The 23,514-nt window shown below is 28.9% G+C and overlaps 1 protein-coding gene across 5 annotated transcripts in view; it reads right to left on the bottom strand.

Annotated features, from left to right (window-relative positions):
- Window positions 1-20,857, bottom strand: part of LOC136983303 (uro-adherence factor A-like) — a 73,864-nt gene extending 53,007 nt beyond the window's left edge. Inside the window, exons 1-5 of one of the 5 annotated variants that reach the window (XM_067280019.1) lie at window positions 20,782-20,841; window positions 11,483-11,557; window positions 11,271-11,396; window positions 10,898-11,067; window positions 10,300-10,599 (exon numbers count right to left, since the gene is read on the bottom strand). Coding sequence is in view for 1 of the 5 variants with exons in the window: in XM_067280003.1 (XP_067136104.1) it covers window positions 11,271-11,343; window positions 11,483-11,557; window positions 20,782-20,829 (196 nt within the window). In the remaining 4 variants the exon portion in view is untranslated. Of the gene's footprint in view, window positions 1-10,299; window positions 11,068-11,270; window positions 11,397-11,482; window positions 11,558-20,781 lie in introns of all 5 variants that reach the window. The other 4 variants (XM_067280014.1, XM_067280003.1, XM_067280010.1 and 1 more) reach the window with 4 other exon arrangements.
- Window positions 20,858-23,514: the final 2,657 nt, after the last annotated feature.

Consider the following 23,514-nt stretch of genomic DNA (forward strand, 5'->3'; position numbering starts at 1 on the left):
AAAACAATATATCTGTCTATCAGTAAATCTGAAATATAAATCTTAAGCTCTTTTTTTTTCTTTTATGATCCATGGGTTTGCTTTACACAGCAATTCCATGACTTGTTGCTCAGAGAGAAAACAAAATCAAAACTGAACAATAGTAGTCTAACAGAAAACAAAATGAAAACTAGATGTAATGTGAAAATCTCTCAAAAAAAAAAAAAAAAATTATACTACTTTTTATTTACTTTCTGCAAATAAAGAAAATAAAACAATGACTATGACAAAATACATAAAACAATAATTGTAACAAAATAACATGGCAACTAAAGTCTGTAAAAACAGAATATCAATGGTCTGCAAGACCTGAAAATAGTCAGTAGTAGCAAGAGTCCATTATAAAGATTACAAAAAGTGAGTTTTCTTATAATTTTTCTATACTTTTGACCTGACTGACATTGACCATCTGCAATAATGCAAGGTCCAGTATATTGGAAACTGTAATATCAAGCTTTTACCGTATATCGATTTTTGCTGGTTATTGGTGTTTAGATGTACTTATTACTCTAAAATGCAGTTCAGAAAACACACAAACACAACAAATTAATAATCCAATGCAGCATAATCCAACCAAAAACAATTTTACAAACAAATTCTAAGGGCAGTTTGACACAAGTAAAAATAGCAATGGTAATATGTTCAGTACTTCATAAGGTTTTTTCAAATAACATGCTGATCAATAAAATTTCTTTTGATCAGTTTTCAGTATGTCCATTTTTGCCCATTAATGATGATAAAATTGGCCTATTGTATTCAAATTTCAATTATTGTCATTATCACCTACTGGCCTCAAGGCAAAAATTCTTACTCATGCTAAAGACCTGATAAGAACCAGATATGAGCTATTTACTATTGCAAATGATATCATAATTCTACCAAATCTTATAAAAATAGAATGATTTTGGAAATAAAAAGTAACCTATATCCTCGTAAAACTTTACAAGCTCACTTAAGATGCCAAATATATTATAGGGAAGAAAGTGTACTGTCTTTCAGAGTTATATTTATTCACTTGCTGAATTAAATGCAAGTACTTTTGACATTTCAAAATGTCTTCAAGTGAAAAAAATATATATTGATATAAAATTCAAATATATATCTCAATCTCTCTGCATTCATCAAACATACAAGCTTTGCTTTTAACCTAAACATGTTAGTTTTGCACATCAAAAAGAAACCAGATTTGATCTATAAAGGTTTATACTTATACTTGTTTTGGCAAAAGATGAACATGTCATTCTTCCAAACGAAGTATTTGCTGATTTCTTAGAATGTGCAGGTCATAATTGTCATTTCCATTGTCACAACTGCTGTTAAATTCTATAGAATCCTAATTTTTTGTTTAAAAAGAAAAGAATCATTACAGTTGTTTTTTTGAATGTACTGCAAAAAATCTCAAGTTCAGTTCTAGAATATTGTCTTGCAATGAATTCAAGAGAAGGATTTGATCAGAATTATGAGGAGATTTGAGAAAATTCTTGTAAAAAATGTTTTTGGAGACTTTCCCCTCCAAAAAGGAGAGTTGTTAGTGACTTGTAGTCATAACAGACTTAAAACATACATTTATTTTTTTATATAAACAATTGTATAAATCTGTAAAAAGAACCTGCTGGTGTATTTAATTTATAGTTGTAATTCATACAAGGACACAAATAGACAATAATGTTTGAATTTATTGTGTGAATTTAGTCCAGAACACAGTTGACTCAATTAAAAGTCTCAGTTTGCTGGAAAAAAAAATACAAACTATGCAGTATGAAGAGAGATTGATAAATCTGACGTAATGTGACCTCTTTCCTACTATTGGTAACCATTTGTCACATGCCTTTCAACTCTCACTAAACAAATCATAATTTAAATCTGACCACCATATTCTTCAAACCAGTACTTAGTACTCCTCTGAATTTATACAGTAATCCCACCCTTTCTGCCAAGCCTCTAATGCTCCTTGGAAGCCATTGTTTTGAAAATTCCAAAGCACTATTGTGATTCAGATAGCTCCTTGACTGTATCAAAATGCAACCTCTTGAGCTTCAATTTCATTTTGAAAAACAACAAGACATCACATTTTGAAGAAAACGTGTTTTTTTTTTTTTGCCAAAGATGCTCATGTTTTGAAGGCTGTGTACACAGAAGTGTTGTCATGATGGAGGAGCCATTTCAACTGTACTACAGTTCTGGTCTTTTGCTGTAAACGTCCTCTGCAATTGACACCAAAAGTTGCAGTAAAGATTTGAATTCACTGTCTGAGTGGAAAGAGCAAATTCCAATACCCAATTCATTTTAAAATCAAAAAAATTATTAACAAGCTCTTTGTTGCTCTCCTGATTTGTCTTGCTCTCAGAGATTGTGATCTCTCCTATGGCTGTTGCCATAGGCCTCCCAAAACATTTCAAGGGTGGCATGATAAATTTTCAAAGTTTAACACAAAATTTAACTTTGCTGAATTTTCAAGTTCATTTTTGAATTGCAGCACAATGCTAACATGTTACAAAATCCCATGTAACAAATCATTTCAACTTGAAAACTCAATCCCATTTGGCATACTGATGCTCAAATGTTTAAAACATTGATCATTGGTAGCAAAAAAACTGTACTTTACAATAGCAGAAACAGTCCTGTTTCTTTTTGGTCATGCCACATACATATTAACTGCAGAAAACATTTTAGGAAAAATTATGCTAGCATATTACAACACACAACACTAGCTGATCCAGAAGTTGTAGCAGACTTCATGCGATCTAAACTCCTACTCACCACACCCACCATGAAACACCTCAGATAGTTGGAGGCCATAAAAATCTTTAAAGTTAATTTTACATCATTTTGTATAAATTTTAAGGAAGAAATGTTGTCATCGACGGCCTGGCAAGCTCTACTTGACATGACGGTTTAGGCATTAGTTGAATCTTTGTTATGCATTTATGCACAGGACAATGCATGAGCAACTTTAAATTTTTATAGTCGTACTTCAAATTCTGGTTCGAATTTATATTTCTTTCAAAAAAAGCTTTTATGTTCTGAATGATGTTCCATCTGGTAACCAGTATAGTGCCTAAAGAAGAACTCAGAAGTTAGAGAATGTGTCTTGGGATAGGTTTTTTGTTTTCTTCACACTGGTTATTGGTTCTGTATGCATTATTATGCTAGCATATTTGAAATAATTGTATCTAATTTTTTTAAATAGTTTTTATCAATAATCCCAGTTTGAATAAATGAGTAATGAGTCATTTCATTACTTAAATAATAAATAATTCTTAAATTACAAAAATAGTGAAATTAAAAACCATTTATACCTGATATATAATGCTTTTTTCAATAACAAATTATTAAAAATTTACCATACTGCGCAGTTCATACATATATCATAAACTTGAAACCAGTGAAAGTAATCATATTTTCTATTTATATTACTATCAATCCTAAAACACTTTTTTTTTCTTCAAAATATTGATACACATAACAGAAATTTAATGAAAAATTTCAAACGTTTTCGGCATTCACCAAGGCCTGCCTCAGGTTTTTTTTTTATTTGATTACTCCAGTAATTTGAGGAGATAGTTATAATACTTGCAGTCCAAAACAATCAGACCTTGCAACATGGTGTCCATAAATAATAGACATGCCTATACTGCTCAATGGTCACATAAGTTCAAATGGACTTTTGTGTAAGTTTGCGTTAGCTTTTTCTTTGTGAAGTGTTTTTACTTAAATGATTTCAAGATGACATTATGATGCAGTATAAAATGAAACACTTTATACATTGTATTGCATTAAGAGCTGTTGAACATTACCTATTTCAAGCATTTGTAATATTTTCTAACTTATTATTACTTAATAAAATTACCTAAAGATTTTTCCATTAAAAAAAAATCTTAGAATAGAGCATCTTAGAATTAAGAAAATATATTAATTCTGTTGTTCTCTATCATTAAGCAGAAACAATGAAATAAAAATTACTTTAAAAAAAAAAATTTATACCTTTTTATAAAGTAGAAGTCTTATTTTTTAAATTCAAAAACATTTTCAAAGATTTGTTTATAAAAATTATTTTTGAAAATATTTCAGTTAATACTTGGATACAATGTCGCAAACTGACAATCTTTTTTAAAAAATAACTCATCAGAAGATAAAGAAAAACAAATAAAATAAACCACTCATAAAACCTTTTAACCGCAGCCTTTTTTATTACTATTCAAACATTTTCAGTCATCTTTAATGACCTTTTTCAAGAAAAAATTAAATCGAATGCCGACAGATTTGTACTACAGTAGAGCATCGATTATCCGACCCCCCGATCAACCGTCACATCGGTTAACCGACCGTGTTCTAGTCGGCAAATTCAAATGTCCCCTAGTAATGTGGTGTTACAATATTTGGCTATGTCCTGGCTACTTTAATATTATTTTTGTTAAATTTTTGCGTGTTTTAGTTGGCAACACTGGCTTGACCATGAAAGGGACGCCAGTATTTAAATCCGGCTCAATTTTCTATTTTTTCTTTATTTTTGTATTTATTTTGTGCAAAATAAAGAAATAATTTTTAACGATAAAATAGAGATGATTATTATTTTTAAAAAAGTTTGTTAAGCTTAACATCGATGAAAATTCAACGTGAAATAGGTTAATAGCAATATACTAATATACAAATTACATGGGATATACTAATATACTAATAATGTATTTTTTCATACTTTTCGGTTATCCGTTTTTTCAGTTATCCAACCAACCCCAGTCCCAATTGAGTCGGATAATCAATGCTCTACTGTAACAATAAATTTGCTTTTGGAATGTATTTTTAAAATTTTTTCAGAGTGCATACTCTTAAAAATATATATTACAATATAAGTGAAAATAAAGTGAATAAAAACATAATAAATTATTAAATACATACATAAATAAAATACAAAAATAACTAAAAATGTAGATTAAAACCAGATTGCACCCGTAACTGGCTGATATATCACCTTTCTGTAAATCATCTCCTTATTTACTACCACAATTGTATATTGCTAACTTCTTTCTTAATATAACTTTATATAATGCTGGCTCTCCATACTGCTGATATCCTACTTGCCTCTCTAAAGTTAATTGTCTGCCCTTCATGGCTGGTTTTGTATATATGCCAAGCCTCTGTATATTTGAGGTGCTTTTTGTCATAAATTTTTTGTATCATACTTGCTTTTTCCCATTCCGTTTTAACTTTCATAGGGTCTGCTAAAATATATGTCACTAGTGCTGTGATTGGCTGCTCATTCCTTATGTTTCTTTTATGCTCCGTCAACCTTTCTTTAAGTGACCTCCCTGTGACTACAATGTAAAAAAGCTCTTTCTGCCACCTTCTATCTGTTACTGGGATTCTATAGACTCCAGGAATAAGGCTCCGGTCCAACTTGTCTTTGTCTGCTGTTAACATTTAATAAACTGTAGGGTTTCTTTTGAAAACTTTTTTTTGCTTGTTGCTGTTCCTATTCATTTGTAGATATTGTTTAGCTGGGCCCTATACTCCATCACTGTGTAATCTTCTATTTTTGTTCTTTCATTCAGCTCATTATTGCCCATTTTTCTTTTGTTGGTAAGAGCCCCAATGTTGACCCCAAATTGCCTTGCTAACTTTTTGATATACTGTATCTCTTTCTATCCTGCATTTTGCTGCAGTGCGTGTGCACTCTTGTTATAAGTGCTTTGAATGCTGCAAGTTTATACTTTGCTGGGCCATATGAATTTGGGGTCAACATTGGGGCTCTTACCAACAAAAGAAAAACGGGCAATAACGAGCTGAATGAAAGAACAAAAATAGAAGATTACACAGTGATAGAGTATAGGACCCAGCTAAACAATATCTACAAACAAGTTAAGTTCTATTGCATGCTATTCATAAAACTCTTCTAGTTCTTTCTGCATTCAAATTATCAGTTCCATTCAATGTTCTGGAAGTTTTTATAAGTTTTTGGTTGATATTGATTCAAAGGAGTCAAAAAGTTTTCTGTTTATAGTTTTCAATTAAGTTGGAATTCTTAATACGCAGAATAATGAAGAAAAATATTCAATATGGTGCCAAGTTTTATAGTGTCCTGACTTACTTAAATATCTTAAGTTTTGTTTTATTCATGCCATAAACAATCATTAGGAAATGTATTTAAAAAGAAGTTTTTGCTTTATTACAAAATATAATTTTTATTTTAAGATTATTTTAATTGTTTCACTATTGTACTGTATATATATGTATATATATAGAAACACATTATAATTTTACGAAATTAAAAAATAATTTCAATTTAGCTTGAATTTTTTATAATCCCGTCAATATACATTATGATTACAGCTTTTACTACTCAAAGTAAGATTATCAAAAAGTTCAGCAGAAATGAATAGTAAATAAGTCATATTCATTTAAAATAAGGAAAATAATATTTTGAAGCAAAATGAATAATTTTTGTTTTGTTTAACATCATATTAAAGAGTTTCTGACGGATAATTTTATCCATTTGAGCCATAGAGTACAAAATAAATTATTAAACTAAATCTAATTACATATTTTCTGTAAAAGACTGAAAATACAAATTTCAACAATATACTAACAAGGAGATGGCCAGACATTTGCATCTCTGATTCAAGTGAAACTTGGTGAGCATGTAGCTGTAAACACAAATAATTCCTTGTCCAAATAATATGATCCACTTCTCAAGCATTCTGAAAAACAGGCCTCTGAAAATTGACTGTTTAGCTTATAAGTCTAGAAGTTCTATCTATCCTAGGAGTAGCCAAGTGGAGAAGGGTTTAGACACTGGAGCTACACAATATGGGTTTGATCGTTTGCAACTTTAGTTTTTTTTAAATGTGTAACATAGTTATTTTATTATCTTATCATATCATTAGCATTATTGTAACTATTCTTATTCCTCACATTTAAAGCTTATAAAACAAGATTAAAAATTGTGATGTCTGTTTAGCAAAATTGAAGTTTCTGTAGATTTAACTCTAGTATGTCATTAAATAAAATTTTTATTTCTTTATATTTATTTTCAGATATATTCACTCATGGTTACAAACTATGATATCACAAGCAAATAAGCTCCAGACATTACTGTGCATGGATAAAAAAAGACAAGTTTGATATAAAAGCAGGATAGCATAGTTGCAGCATTTTTCTTTTATTAGTTAATTTTATGGATAATTCATTCCCTCACATGCTCATGTTTGTTACACTTCAAATAAAACAATACCACCATATCTGAAAATAAATATGAAGAAATAAAAATTTTATTTAATGACGTACAAGAGTTACATCTACAGAAACTTTGTTTTTGCTAAACAGCTGTCACAATTTTTAATCTCATTTTGTAAGCTTTAAATGGAATAAGAATGGTAATAAATAATGCTAATGATATGGTAAAATAATAAAATAACTATGTTACACATTTAAAACAAAAAAAAAAAACTCTAAAGTTGTGAAGGATCAAACCCAGTGTCCAAAACCTTATCGACTTGACTACTGCCATTCCTAGGATAGGTAGAACTTTTAGACTTATATGCTAAACTCTCAATTTTCAAAAACCCTTTTTTCAGAAACACTTGAAAAGTGGGTCGTATTATTTGCACAAGAAACCATTCGTGTTTAGGGCTACATGCTCACCAAGTTTCATTTAAATGGAGATGAGAATGTCTGGCTGTTTCCTTGTAAGATTAAATACAAATTATTCCAGTGTTACCAAACTCAGCCTTAAATTTTGATGCAATAATCTGATTAAATGAGAGACTTAGTGAAAAACAGTGTATTCCACATTAGGAAGTTCTTGAGAAAAAGGAAGACTTGTTTCAATTTACCAGCACTTTGATATGCAACGTTTTATTAATGTGGGTGTATAAATTCAAGAAGCCTACAATTAAACTGTAAAGGTTTCTCAGAAGATGAATTGATGATGCACAAATCCAAATTTATTAACTCTTTTTTTTTTCTGTAGTTTTGCAAGAGATTGTTTTTCAACTGAGCCTCTCATATTTATCTCACTGAGTTAATTCAGCATAAAATTTGGATATAGTGCAATCTCCATAATGCAAACTAACTCTATGGATAATCCAATTAATGTAAATTCTGGTTTTAAAATACAGTAAACCCCACTAACTTGAACTCCAACTGACTCTGATAACTCAGAAATTTTTTCAAAAAATTGTAATTTAAAATTTCTTGACAATATAAAAATTATAATTATAGTGTGATTTCAATATCCAGAAGTTTTTGTGATGCTGTGCATTTACTGCATTCCTGCAGTTGGTAAATTACTAAAAACTATGCATTGCTGTATACCAGCATTTCTCAACCTGGGGGTCACGGTGATATTAAAGGTGGGTCGCAAAACAATAATGAAATAATTTTATGAGAAAAAATCATTTATTATAAACTTATAAACATTTTACTTACAATAAGTACACATGTAAAAAAAAGAAATTAATGTGATGGTTGCATTTGTTTACATTTATAATTACAGTCAAAATTCAATTAGTAATAGTAAGGCTTACTGTTATTATTCCTTTGGGTGGGAAGTCGCAAAATATTAATTTTATTTATATTTACTATTTGGGGGTCATGGAGCTAAGAAGGTTGAGAATCGCTGCTGTATACTATACTGTCATGAAATTTTTTGAGCTCATTTCTTTTAATAATAAATTCAACAGTATAACCTACTAAATCTCAGTAAAGCTTCTGGATAGAGCTATCATAATAATTATTGTACTGTATATCCACATTCTCATTTTCCATGTCCCTGCTAACTCAGACTTTTGTAAACTTGGACAACCTCCACCCCTGTTAGTCCAAGTTATTAGGGATTTACTATAATATTAAAGGATTTTTCAAATATAACAAATTAATTGAAATTAACTTAAAATTAATGCTAATTTATCTGTAGGATATCATCATAAAGAAAGCCAATTTTTTCCCTGCTTGGTAATTGACATTTTTAATAGCTTTTCTTCTTGATCAAATCTTACTTTGGTAAGAAAAGAATTTCAGATGAAGATACTTCAGTTTTACTTAAATAGTCATCTTGCATAATTTTTCTCCAAATTTCAGTTTTATTACTAAAAAAGTTGGATTATTGGAAGTTCAGATCATTAAAAGTATATCTTAGGAAAAGAAGGCAGTTTAGCATTATTTTATCTTTAAAATATATGATATAATAAATTATATCATGAATTTTATTTTATAAAAACATTGGAAAAAAAAATTACGTGTGTATAAAATTCTCTCTCTTGGTGGGTTATAACACATTTTCATGATTTCCTGAATAGAATTTTTATACACTAATTGTCAAAAAGAATTTTTGATTATTTTGTTTGCAGACATCGCACATTTAAAAATCTAAAATAATATAGTTTTTAACCAAATTATACAATTTATCAAAAATCAAGTGATAACATTTCATTAATTTTTCAAGTGACTTTTTTGACAAATTATATAATTATTTTATTTAACTTAATGAATTATATAATTTTATATTTTAATTCTTATTTAAAATTACAGTTTAAATGATGCATTGATTAATCAAAAGTTTTATAACCAATATTTAAAAAATTTAAATTAATAAGGAAAAATTATATCTTACTAACACAAGCTTTGAAATGTAAGCAATAATAATTTTAAAATGATAATATATCAAATTAATTTGTTTAAATAAATATCTTTTGCACATTCCAGATAAAAACTTGAGATCATAGGCATATTAAGTTCATCAGGGATGTTAATCTTGGAAAAACATTTCAAAGCTAATATTAAATTAATAGGTAAATAAATAAGTAATATTTCTCATAGAATAAAATTCTGAATTTAACTGTTATTTCGCCACTTAAAAAATATTTAAAACTGTTCTAAAAAAATCAGCTAATTTAGATAGTAGCTCAATACATCAAAGGCAAGAATGTGTATGCAAAACTACTTACTGATAAGTCTATATATCTAATTTTTTAATTTATCACTATTTCACAAGATTTCACATCATTTACTTGAACTTATTATTATTAATATTAAAATATAAATGAACTTTAAAAAAGAAATTAGTCTCAAAATAAAAATTCAGTGGTTTAAGATTATATCATGACATGCAAAGTGATAAATAATTATTTATATACATATATATATATATGACTTACTTAATCAACATTTATAGAGAATTTTTAACCTTAAAGTAAGTTAAAAAAATAATTTCCTAGTTAATTATAATTTAAACCTAAATAATATATATATAAGTAATAACAATACCTATTTTCTTAATATCTAAAGGCTTCAAATAAGTTGTAATTAATCCATTATGTTTTGACGTAAAAATAAAATAAAAACTTGTGATGATTAATTTTGCAATTCCATCAAGTTAAAGTCTCTTCTAAAATCATCATCTAGCACCTGAGGATTCAGGTCTAACACTTCCAATAACAAAAGTGATTTAAAGAAGTAACCACAACAGATATTATGCAGGTTCTATAGAATGCAGTAATCCATTATAACGTTCCAGCTCAACCCAGTTTCTGGCTTCTCTGCAGTCATACTCCATTCAATAATCCACTGTGGACAGAGTAATGAACTTAAAATCAGAACAAAACAGCAATGCAGCACAGGCATCAGTTTCATAACTACCACAGCTTATAAGCAAGGGGAATGGTTTATTAAAATCTTTAAAATTACTTTCGAATTTCAACTTTATAGATAAAATGGAATAAATTAACTCATCTTAAAAAAGATGTTATTATTTAATTTATTTTTTATGAAATTATCAGCAAATTAATTCTCAATAGCATTTCAATCATTTTTGTAATATTAAAATTTAAAATAAGTGAATACATTTTTGTTTATTGATTATTACCACAGGCTCTTTTGCAGGTATTTCCCTATCATATGCATGTTATCAGCAATTTCAAAATGCTTGCATAAAGCGAGGAACACCCTTTGCTAACTACATGGTCCATGGACAGATGTTGGACATTAATTCTTGCCTGTGCTGCCTCAACTGCAACACAGAGTATGACCAAAAACCTGTAGAAAAGTCAAAAATGTGAATGACTTGCCAGAACTTCTTGAAAAGCCTTCAGATAATTCAGGTGTAAAATAAGCCTTATTATTATAAAATTACTTACCTTGCTACTACTTACCCCATTTTCTTTGTCATGGAGGGGAAACAGGAACAGAATTCACTCGTAGATATTATTATCATTTAAATCTCATGAAATAAGTCTTACCTTGTTCAGCACGTCCCAAGCCTTTACCACTCTTCCATCCATGTTTTTCAAGAAGGCGGTAACCAAGATTATCCTATAATTGAATGAAGGGCAAAAAACAAACGCCAAGAGTAGAAACAATACAATCTATTGGGCATATATATATAATATGTTACTGTTACATTGGAAATTTCATTAGGTGCTTAGGCTCTATAGGACAAGATAAAACTTACCTCAGAGATAGGTTGAGACATTGAAGATTGCTCTAATTCAAGCAATCCATCATCATAGCTGTCAATATTTTTACCCTGTAATGATTTAAAATATTATCTCATCAATAAAACATTTTGCAAGTTCAATACTAATAAACTATTAAACACAATTTTAATATCCTATAAAACTCTTATTTATATTTGTTGTTTAAATAAGCTTTTTAATTATTATATGATTAAACTTTTACTAACCAGAATAAATTTTCTTTGTAAATAGTGCTTTTGGCTTTTTAATAGTATTAATTATGAACAAAATTTTTGCTAGTTAGTATAGGTTTAATTATATAATATCTAATTTGTATCTTGATTTGAATTAAGCTTTTTAAATTTTTGTAGCAACACAGTAAAATCTATGAGCTGAAACTTCCTTAACAAGGATAGGATGCAATACAGTAGAGAGTCGAAAATCGGAATCAATTGAGAACTGGGGTTGTTCCGATTAGTCATTATGTACGAAAAAATACATTAACCTGTCCAATGTTCAAATTTTTCTCCGTAGCGTGTCGCTTCGTGTTGAATTTTTCTCCGTTGCGTGTCGCTTCGTGTTGAATTTTCGTCAATTTTAAGCCTAACGAAAATTTTTATAATAATAATCGAGGCTATCGTATCGTTAAAAATTATTTCTGCATTTTGTACAAAAAATAAATATATTGAAGAATATAAAAACATGAAAATTATACTTTAGAAGTAAATTTAGTATCAAAAACGTTCGATTCAGCACGACACAGTCCGACTGAAAATCGTGCCGATTACCGGCGATTCCGATTACCAGTGTTCCGATTAACGACTCTCTACTGTATAACAGATTTCAATATTGTTTGTATGAATAAGCCTTAGTATAAACCTTTATTGAGCAAAGAAACAAAGAATGCTTTGTAAAATTCTGAGTGACTCATAAGTAAGTTTTTCAGAACAAATCATCAAAGACCACATGATTTGGTGGAAATGGGCCTTGTTCATATTTGCAAGATCAATGATTCAGATCTCAGTGAGCAAACTTTTTTCAAATCAAAGAAACTTTTACATAAAATAATTATAAATTACATGGATTTATATATTAGCTATTTATTTTCTATTAAAAACATTCATTTTCTTTCTATGAAAATTCATTTACAAAATTGTCCATTAAAAATACTTTGCTTTTAAAATTCAAATAATTAATTTTATTACAGTTTATGGTTTTATTATTTTTAAGTCATAGCTTTAATTTATGTTTACTGTCTGCTTATTTTATTAGCTATGAAAAAGGAATATACTTATGATGTAAACAATAAGGGACATTCAAAAGTCACTGTTTACCATTACATATAACAATTAAATTTAATTTAATTATTGGAAATTAGTAATAATTTTCTTTTAATTTTTTAATTGCTTAAAATATCAAATTTTTTGTGATATTCTCATATTCCTAATTGTAAAATTCTTTAAATTTATTTTTAACAGACAGCAATTATGAAAATAAATTTTCAGAGAAAGAAAATGCACATTTTTAACAAATAAATAAATAGCTAATGTATAAATCCATGTAGTTTACAATTAGTTTATGTAAAAATTGCTTTGATTTGAAAAAAGCTCTCACTGAGATCTGAACCAGTGACCATGCAAATATGAACAAGGTCTACCAAAGCATGTGGTCTTCAATATGTTCTGGAAAACTTAGTCATAAGTTGCTCAGAATTTTTTAACTTATTTTCTTTAAAACAGTTGAGAAGTATGCTTTGTCCCTTTGCTCAATTTATTTTACCAAGGCTTATCTCATACTTGCCAACCTTTAGAATGAGGAATAAATGAGATGTTGATAGAAAAATGCTAACATTAAAAAAATTTCTTTATTAACATTGATATTGCACAATGCTTATATTAAATACCTTTAATAAACAAAATTTTATTTTATCTCTGCATATGATATCATGTAACGCTATTGCCATAAATGCTGTCAAGAGTATGGCAATAGCTTTATACTCATTAACATCACAGTTTAAAAAAAGTCAAGTATTTTACAGGACACATCATAAATCTAACCCAGATTTATTGTGTATTCCTTCTTGATGTGTCATGAGTCTTGATATTGCATGATGAGTGCTTCCTGTTATACACTTTTGTGCAATATTTTGATTTGTTAATTTCTTTTGTTACAGTGTACCGATATACAGTTGCTGGTCAGTTTATTGACTTTCACTGCAATTATTAAGGACAATAATTTTTCTGATTGTAATTTATTTCCTATCTCTGTCTTTACTTTTTCTTATCATAGTGAATATCTTTTCCTTTTGCTATACAGTAATGTAGGGTAAGCCCTGAAATGCTGTGGCAAAACCATTATCAGCAAAATCCCAAAGAACCATATAGTTTTTCTTGAGAAAATTCATATCATATAACCTTTATATGCTTAAGTGATGAATCAGATGTTTTTTCATTTTGGGCAGCTAAATTGTAGTGCTACTCAATAATTTGGACTAACTGTAAAAGTAACTCCTTTCCGTCCGCTGATGAGTCAGCCATGATTGATTTAACTGTTAACAAGATGACACTAACACATAAATTTCATTTGAAGATGAAATTTATCATATTTGAGCTAAAATTCTCATACCTAAACCAATACTCATATCAATATATAAAAATATCAATCTTGGTTCTTTCCCAATTGAACAAATCTAATAACTTCTTTCTGATTTGCTTCAGCCATTTGAAATAAAATACATACATTGTCTTCAGCATATATAATGGTATTAGACTTGTTAAATAAAGTGTTTCTGTGATGATATCAAATTCTTTAAAAATGCTGACAAAAGGGAAAAGGAACATGTCCACTGATGGAGAATACAAAATGCTGATGGTTGACAACTATGTTATCTGTACAAACAATATTACTGAAATCTGTGATGACCATGCTATGACCTCTCCTTGTAAGATAGAAACTTGTGAAAGCCACAAAATGGCATTTATTTCAGTATTATTGTCAAATTTTTCCCACAAAATATCCTAAAACAGAACTCATGAGACATAAACAAAAAGCTATGTATCATACTTTTGTTATTAATTTGTATTAGTTAGAATGTGTCAAAGACAAAACACTGAATATCAACAGAGTTAATTTCATCCCTATTTGGTTATATCATGGATTTTAGGAAATATAGTAGTTAAGAAGTTTTTCAAAGGACTAATTTCGTCTTAAGCAGAAAAGCAAATATTTTAGCTTTTTACAATAATCCATATTTATTTAACAATGTGCCACTACTTACAGGGAATTAGGCTTACATACATACCTATTTATTTAGATATTTGTCTAATGTAGGATGCCTTATCTATTTTGTTATGTAAAAGAATATATCTTTTGATTCCCACGTAATCCACAGATCCACAAATATCATACTAAAATTTGTTGAAGACTTTTACCATCACCCATGTATTGGTAGTGCTTGTTATAACTTGCTGTTTGTTGCAGGTAATTGTTTTAAAAAAATTGTAAAATCTATGTTCAAAGTAGCTCATAGTCACATGCACGATACAAAATTTTGTTCATGTTCTAATGTAAATTTCTTTTCTTTTCCTATATGCAATTAAATGTATAAAGCAGGCAATCTATAAATTGCATAATATTGATATAGGAGTGGGTAAGCTGGTAATCATTGCAATGTGTTACAAGGGGTGGAGATGTTTACAAAAACATTACACAATGCTAATGTTCTTAAATCACTAGTGTTGTTTGTTAAATACATATGCAGTTTTTTGCTAAATGGAAACATGGAAACTTCTCAGATTTGGTTACAACTTTTGTTGTCTAATTCTCAAAAAAAAAAAAAAAAAAAAAAAAAAACAGTTAATTTTAAAAAAAACTACATTTGTAATTTATATTAATAAAAAGACTAAATTAATCATTTAAATTTAAAGTTTATTTCTTATCTATTATCAACAATTCAAATAATTTTTAATAGATTCTAGCCCATTTAACATCCTGAAGTTGAACATATGCTTTTGACTTGTCAAATTTTAACTATGAAACTTTAAGGAGTTGATCAAGGATATGAATTACATAATTTTCAGAATGGTTATGTAAACAGCATTACAGTGTGTTACAGGGGTTAGAATCATTGGTGTAGCCAGGATTTTGTTATGGGAGGGGCCTAGTAGAGGCTGTAATTTTCTGGAGAGGGGCACCAGGTTAACTGGGGGGTCCGTGCCCACCCATGCCCCTTCCGGGCTATGCCCATGGTTAGAATGGTAACTGAAATGTATAAAAATACTGTTACTTAATTTACAGACAATCTCAAATTTTCAATAAGATGCAGCTAAAAAACTTCTTAAGTAAATCCATTTTCCAATCATGGACAAGAATTTAAGTTTACTTAAGTGGTAAATTTTCTCAAATGGGAACATTTTATACAGAAAAATTGGAACTTTTAAAATTAAACTTCTTACATAGAAAAACTTCTAATGGAAGAACTTCTTAACTAGATTCTACTGTAATTTTGTTTGTTAAATAATATCATAACTGATATTAATAAATTTGTAAATTGCCCCAACATCATATGATTAAAGCATAACTAAACATCAAAATTTAAAATGTTAGAACACGTGGAAGACACTGTAGTATGTGAAGTCTACAGTTAATATCACGAATAAAATCTTAATGTCAAACAAGCAAAATGTTAACTCCAAAAAACCATAAAATCCAATAATTAATGGATTTTATGGTTTTTTGGTGAAGTCAGAAATATAGTATATTTTAATATGATAAATATTTTTGGAACATTCCTCATTCTGTTGTCAGAACTATGTTGTTAAAATAATGTTAGAATCTCAATATTCTAAAACAAATATTCCATATACTTAAATGAAAAAACTGGAAATAATTATTTCCAGTTTTTAGAGCTTTTCATTCAGCAACAAAATGTATTAAAAAATTAGTAACTTTCAATAAATAAACAAGATTTTATTGGTAATACGGAAACATCTGATGGGAAAGTAACTAAATGAAAATAATGAAAATCTCCAGTAATGACCAACTGGATCTTGTATTATTTCATTGGTTTATTCAACAAAGAAGCCAAGAAATTCTTCTGACAATACTAATCATCCAAGCAACAGATAGAGTTGAACAAAAAAATAAATAGTAATCCATTTTTTGACATGAGTGCAAAATGCTTCAATAGATTCAAAAATAAAGAATTCAGCAACCACACATGGAAGGGAAGAAACTAAGCACAAACATAGCCAAAACAAGTACATCTATAAATTCCAAGAGATAAAAATATATATATATCTTAACTGCAAACAAGTCTATATGTGATGAAATACAAAGTACATAAAAAAAACTGGTATCATCATTCAAATCTTTAGCTCCCAGGCAAGGGTGAGGAATATATCCAATTGCCACAAATGAGATTTGAAGGAAATTTGCAATTGAAAAATTATTATGGCAATAGCCACAAAAAAATAGAATAGCATTTCAACTATGCCTATAACATTAATTGGGGAAATCAGCTAAAATGAAGGTATCTTCTGGATTAAAAGAGAAATTAGAATGTTGTTTCTAATCAGTTTATTTACTCATGACATCACTGTCTTTTTACATTGTTATGTGATTGAAGACAAGTTAATCTTAGTTACTGAACCACAGTCTTGATTTTTATTAAAAAAAATAAACTGAAACAGAGCCTTACAAAGAACTGAAAAAGAATATCAGTTATTATATCAAAAAGCCTTGACACTATTTAATGGGTAAAATATCTCATGTTGGCTTAAATTAAAGCAAAATATTCACTCATTTCCCCTGCATGGGAAATTTATAAATTATAGTAATAAATTGCATTTAAAACTTTTTCTGAATTGTCTCAAATAGCTAAATGGAAACTTTATCATCATTTTACAAACACTATTTCTCTTTATTTTTTCATAGATTTATTATTAAAAAAAAGAAATACTAACATGAAAATATATTTTAAATCATAAAAATATGATTTATGATTACATTTTCAAAAAAATAATGATGAAAAAGTTGGTCAAAAACTCTAAAAAAGTTTATCTTTTCACAAAAAGTTGGTGCATTTCTTAAATAACTTTTCAGAAAAAAATTGCACAAGACCATTGTTGTAAAGAAATATTGCACTTTTGGACATAAAAACATTAATTAGTTGCTAAATGCTAAAAATGCCCCATGCTAAAAATAAGTCATTTGTGGCATTGGTGATAACTTCAATTTTATTTCTATTAATCAACATATTACAAGTTTATAATTGTGCGCGCCATCTTAAAATAATGGCGTTTGCTTATGTTAAAGCATTCTTTTAATTTAAAAAATTTTTATGTTAATTTATTGGTTTAGTACTGTATAGCAAAGTATACAGTAGGCCTATTTAATTATTTATATGATTTAATTTAAATTTTCCAAACTATATGTAATAATTATTAATTGATTCATAAGTTATTGTTTTATTTTGTGTGCAATAATTTTTGAGAAAATTTTGAGTCCTGAACATCTGCTTCCAGATACAGTATAAGAAAGGAAATAATTACTTTGATAGTATGTGCAAATGTTAACAGTAATCATCATCTGACACTTATTAGAAAAGTCAACAAACCGTTAAAAATATAAATTTATTTCTGTATAATACTGCAGTGAGAAAAGCACATAAATGGAAAGATTATTATTCAGTGAATCAGAAGATCATAAAGCATAATGTGTTTATATCAAGCATCAAACAAATTCAAGAAACTACTCATGAAGTCAGAAATATAGTATATTTTAATATGATAAATATTTTTGGAACATTCCTCATTCTGTTGTCAGAACTATGTTGTTAAAATAATGTTAGAATCTCAATATTCTAAAACAAATATTCCATATACTTAAATGGAATATTTGTTTTACTAGACATATATAAATATTCTTATTTTGTAAAAATTTGTCCTAAAATTACTAAAATATAGTCAATATATAAAATATAGTCAAATATATAAAATAGTCAATAATAACTGAAATTTTGAAACCTGATTTCTTGATATGCTTTGTATTTTTATTGATATATATAATAAAAGATAATTAAAATATTTTTCACAGTAATAGTGCCTGTAATTTTAATTTCTAATAACTGAAGCATGGGTGTTAGAGTGTATGCTCTATGAATGTATATGATAATCACTATGTTTACTAGCATTAGGATTTCAAATGTTAGGAATTGATGGAAACACAAGAATGACAAATTCTGCAGAATTTTTAAGTAGGACGAAATACAGTGTGTCCTAGACTTTTCTTTCAGGTCAAGACCAATAAAAAAAAAAAAAAACATTGCCCTTTATGCCTACTTGTCAATAAAAGGACACTCCACATATAACAACAAAAAAGAACAAATTTGTCTAGAGTATTTTACACAACTACCCTCTTTCTCACTCATCACTGATTAAAGCCAAATCTGCCATTATTAATACCTTATCTAGTTATCACTTATAAATTCTACAAAACTGACATGTCTTTGTTTCCACGTGTTCTAACATTTTAAACTATAGAGCTAGTGTGAAATGCTCCTATTCAAATACAGTTTCTTTCTCTATCAAATCTTTTGGGTAGGAAACATCATCAAAATTACTGTAACCAATATTGCTATACAATATTCATTTCTTCTATGTTAGAGTTTGTAAAGAAAATACTATTTCTCTGCAATAGTATTTTCTTTACATATACTAATTGTACTAATATATTTATTTCTGTATAAATACAGAGAAGGAATCACATAATCACATCAATGTTTTGAACAGAGGTTAGGTCTGAAAATGATAAACGTATAGAATGAAAGAAAAATTCAAAATTTTATTTCTCAATAAAAAGACAACATAATTGCAAAACCCTCCAAGATTTAACAAAACTAACTCTTATTAAAATGTTCTCAAATCTCAATTTAATTAAGAAAAAACTCAGAAAAATTATATAACGATTCTAACTGATTATAACAAAGTTAAAAAAAAATAACTGCAAATTGACTCAAAAAAACTGTACAGAACTATATTGTTCAGAATGAATTAAAGCTGTTTCCTTGTATTAGCTATACAGGGATAAAAAGATAGAGTATCAATAGAAAATGAAATATAAGTGATTTTCAAACCTTATTATTCAAAACAGAAGACATAGAAGAATGTAAAATTTTACATTGGCATAATTCCATCTCTCAAACCACATCAACATGAAAAGCAAATCTACAGTGAAGGAAAAGCTTCCCAAAACACATTCAAAATAATGTTTATATAGTGATTTCAAATATATATATATATAGATATAGATATATCATCAACCCAATATTTTTATTGAAATAGTTTGATTCTAAACATTGTAGTATGTGAAATTTTGTTCCCATTAAACAAGAACATATTTTTTCACCAAAACTTATGCAATCCATAAATTAATAGATTTATTGGCAGCTGTCTTCAGAAAATAATTAATTTCAAATAGAATTTTGCTTTTTCATTCATCTGATTTCTTGCCAATGGTGCACATTTTTACAAGTAACAGCCAAGTCCAAAATATCTAAGAATAATCCAAATATCACTGTGTCAAATCTAGTAACTCAAAATAAAATGTAATCTACCATGACTGACGCATAATACAAAAACATTTCACAATAAAGTGAAGCAAGTTACTGTATGAAAAGCATTTTCTATACTTTTTCTAAACAATGGATATGTAATTCTTGCAGTATTGTGTAAACACCTAGCAACAAATGCTGGAAAATGTTCATTTTGTTCAGAATATCTGCTTAAAAATTAAAAAAAAAGATATTTAATTTAAAAACTCTGAAAAAATGAAAATATTTCATCTTTAAATCAATCAATTTCTTTAAATGTTAACAAAATATTCCAAAAATTTACAATAAAAAAATCGTAATTTACTTTACATAAAAGATAAAAAAATATATACAAATATATTTAACGTAAGCCTAAAATTTAGGCCTAGAAAAAATTATTCTAAGATAATTTCACGCTTAAATTATATAATTCTTACATTTTAATACGTTAAATGTAAGTAAAATCTATCTTTTTTTCTTATTTATTAACTTAAAATTCTTAAAATTACATACAATTCAATTGAATATAAACGTATCTCTCCGCTTGGTTCGTATCTATAAACAGTTGCCATTATCAAAACAATATTTAACTTATGCAACACTTTCGAATATGTTTAATAAGTTTTATATAAGAATTTTAAGATTCTTTAACCGTTGATGAAACTATATTTAAGAAAAAATATTCATTTGTTTATGGAAACTTACTTGATAATCGCGATCTTCGTGAAACCTAGAAAACCTTTCCGCCGCCATTTTGCACTACTGTGAAGATTTGTTAAAGTTAATCGCTAGAGGCGCTTTGTTAATATTAAAATATTTACGGAAGAATATCTTATTAAAAATATTTCAATTCTTCAATGGTTCCTTGTAATTCTGTTCTTTCCCTTTGTTTTTTTTTTTTTTTTGGATGAAATTTTACTCATATTTATTTATTTATTTATTTTAGAATATCTGTAGGATCGGTTAATAAACATACAGTAAAACATGTCTATGGCGACCACCCACGGTTCCTTCAAAAAGTGGTCTTTTAGCCAGGTGATCGTCCCAGTGGCGTAGCGTAGTAGGGGCGGCAGGGGCGGCCCGCACCGGGCGGCGCTTTTAGGGGGCGGCAAAATTTCACAATAAATAATAATATCGTGTAAAAATATCTAAATAAGGAGACGGCGAAATTTTCCTCCGCCCCGGGCGGCTGACACCCACTGGATCGTCCAATACAGGTAGTGCTGTAATACCGTATTTTGCGCACTTTTTAGCCATTTCTACTAAGCAAAGCTCGAGGTGAGCAAAAATAAGCGAATTTTTTCAACGATAGAGCTACATTGGTATTGTATTTTATTCTTATCGGATAACTCGATTTACAAGAGTCGTCGTAGATTTTATAAGACAGATTTAATACCAATAATTTAAAGATTAATACAATATTCGCATTTTCTCGATTATAATGCACACTTTCTTTTTTCCGATTTAATTAATTCAACTTGGTTCTTTTCGTTCGCTCCTCAGTTAAGTGTATTACGTCATCGATATACAAGCGCGTCGTATCTCTCCATCACTTTGGTTTTGGTTTTCGTTAGTTTAATCTTATTTTAACTTTAAAAATACTGTATTTTTTAATAATTAATATTTTCTTAAGTACAATAAAAAAATTATTCGTTAATAATAAAATGATTTTATTATTTTTTCTCATAATACGATTTCATTACATTCCGCGATTGTCCAATGACAATGGCGGAATCGAAAAAGGAAGGTTGTCTGTAAAACTGATTTTTGCGTTAATGCGTTTATTGTTTTTTGAATATTTTGCGTGCGAAAATTACTTGGATATTATTTTTCTAAAAATATCGTGGAAATAAGATAGGTTGATACAGAAACTATTTATCGTACATGTACTGTATATGAGCGTCAAAAAATAAATAAATAATAAATTAATAAATAAATAAATTTTATCAAACGATCAGATCAGCCGATTAATTGTATCGTGTACAATATTTTACACCCCTAAGGAAAATACTGTAGGTCTACGGTAAAATAAATTTTGTTTTCCCGCAGTTAAATTTTGCAGCTAAATTGACGTTGTGATAAACCATTTTCACTTTTTCTGATTACAATTAACAGATCGTCGTGGATATAGAACCATAAGCAGCTAATTTTAGTTTAATTTAAGTTTTCAGTTTTTCATTGATTAACAGGGGAATAATTTCCGCAGAGGGGGCAAACGGGGCACTTGCCCCTTCCTAGGTTCGAGTAAATATTCCAAAAATTATAATCGTATGATTGGGTTAGGTAATCTTACACTATCGATCATGGGACGTTTTGTCTGTCTTTTTGTACTGATGCAATACTTTTTTTAAAAACTCTTTCCGCCCTGTGGGTAAGAGAGCCTCTTTTAGCAAGCCAATTATGGGTTCGGTCAGGGCCATAATGGAGAAGCCAGATGCTCGAGGACCGTCGGACCATCCCCAAAAAATTCCTGAGAATTTTTCGACGTGTCCGGATTTGAGCCCGGGTTCCCGAGAGAGGTAAGCTGCCACCTTGACCGCTCGGCCATCCGGCGCCCATTGATGCAATATTGTATTCTATAAACTGTTTGCAAAAAACCCAATTAAATAAAAATTTATTGATGCAATTATTTGTCTCAAAACTTTGCCCACACCTCTGGAATATTTGATGAGGAAACACATGCTAATAGGCCAGGGGTGGGCAAGCAAGAATTCAGTGGGAGCCGAAATATAGGTTTTGCAAAATGCATGGGAGCCGCAGTTTTGTACTGTCGTGGCAGATAGTATGGTAAGGCGCGCGATTTTATTAATATATATATAAATATAATATAAAACAAATATTGAATTTTTTTGAATAAACATATTTTCACAAAATTATAAAAATAAAATTGTAAAAATAATAATAATAAACAGAAATTAACACTTTCAGCAAGAGCCGCATGTAACTCAAAAAGAGCGGCATGCGGCTCTCCGAGCCGCATTTGCCCATGCCTGTAATAGACATATATTATATCGGTTATATTCAACTTATATCAAGTAGCGTGCAGGTGACATTTCATGATAGAGAAGCCTGTGCCGGCCATGGTTAAGAATCATTGGAAGCGTCATATGATATTTTGGTGTGTAGCATCCATCAGCTAAACCGCGAGATGTTTGGTACTCTGTAAAGGAGGATGCACACATGCGGCGCGGCAAGGAAAAGCGGTGACGCAAACGCGTCTTCGCCGCGCGGCAGCACGACCACACAAGCGGCAATCCGTTTACATTTCGGCGCATGCGTTCAGTATTCAAGATGGCGAACGATATCGACACTCCGCTATCCACGTGTTTACAAATTTTGTTTTGTACGGCTCGTTTTATTTAGCTAGAAGATTTCGTCGAAGATTCGAATGAAGATTTTGGATTAGAGATATCATATTGGCAAGAATCTTGCCGAGAT

This window comes from Centruroides vittatus, unplaced genomic scaffold, assembly GCF_030686945.1.
Source record: "Centruroides vittatus isolate TY-2023 unplaced genomic scaffold, ASM3068694v2 contig_12, whole genome shotgun sequence".
Taxonomy (NCBI): domain Eukaryota; kingdom Metazoa; phylum Arthropoda; class Arachnida; order Scorpiones; family Buthidae; genus Centruroides; species Centruroides vittatus.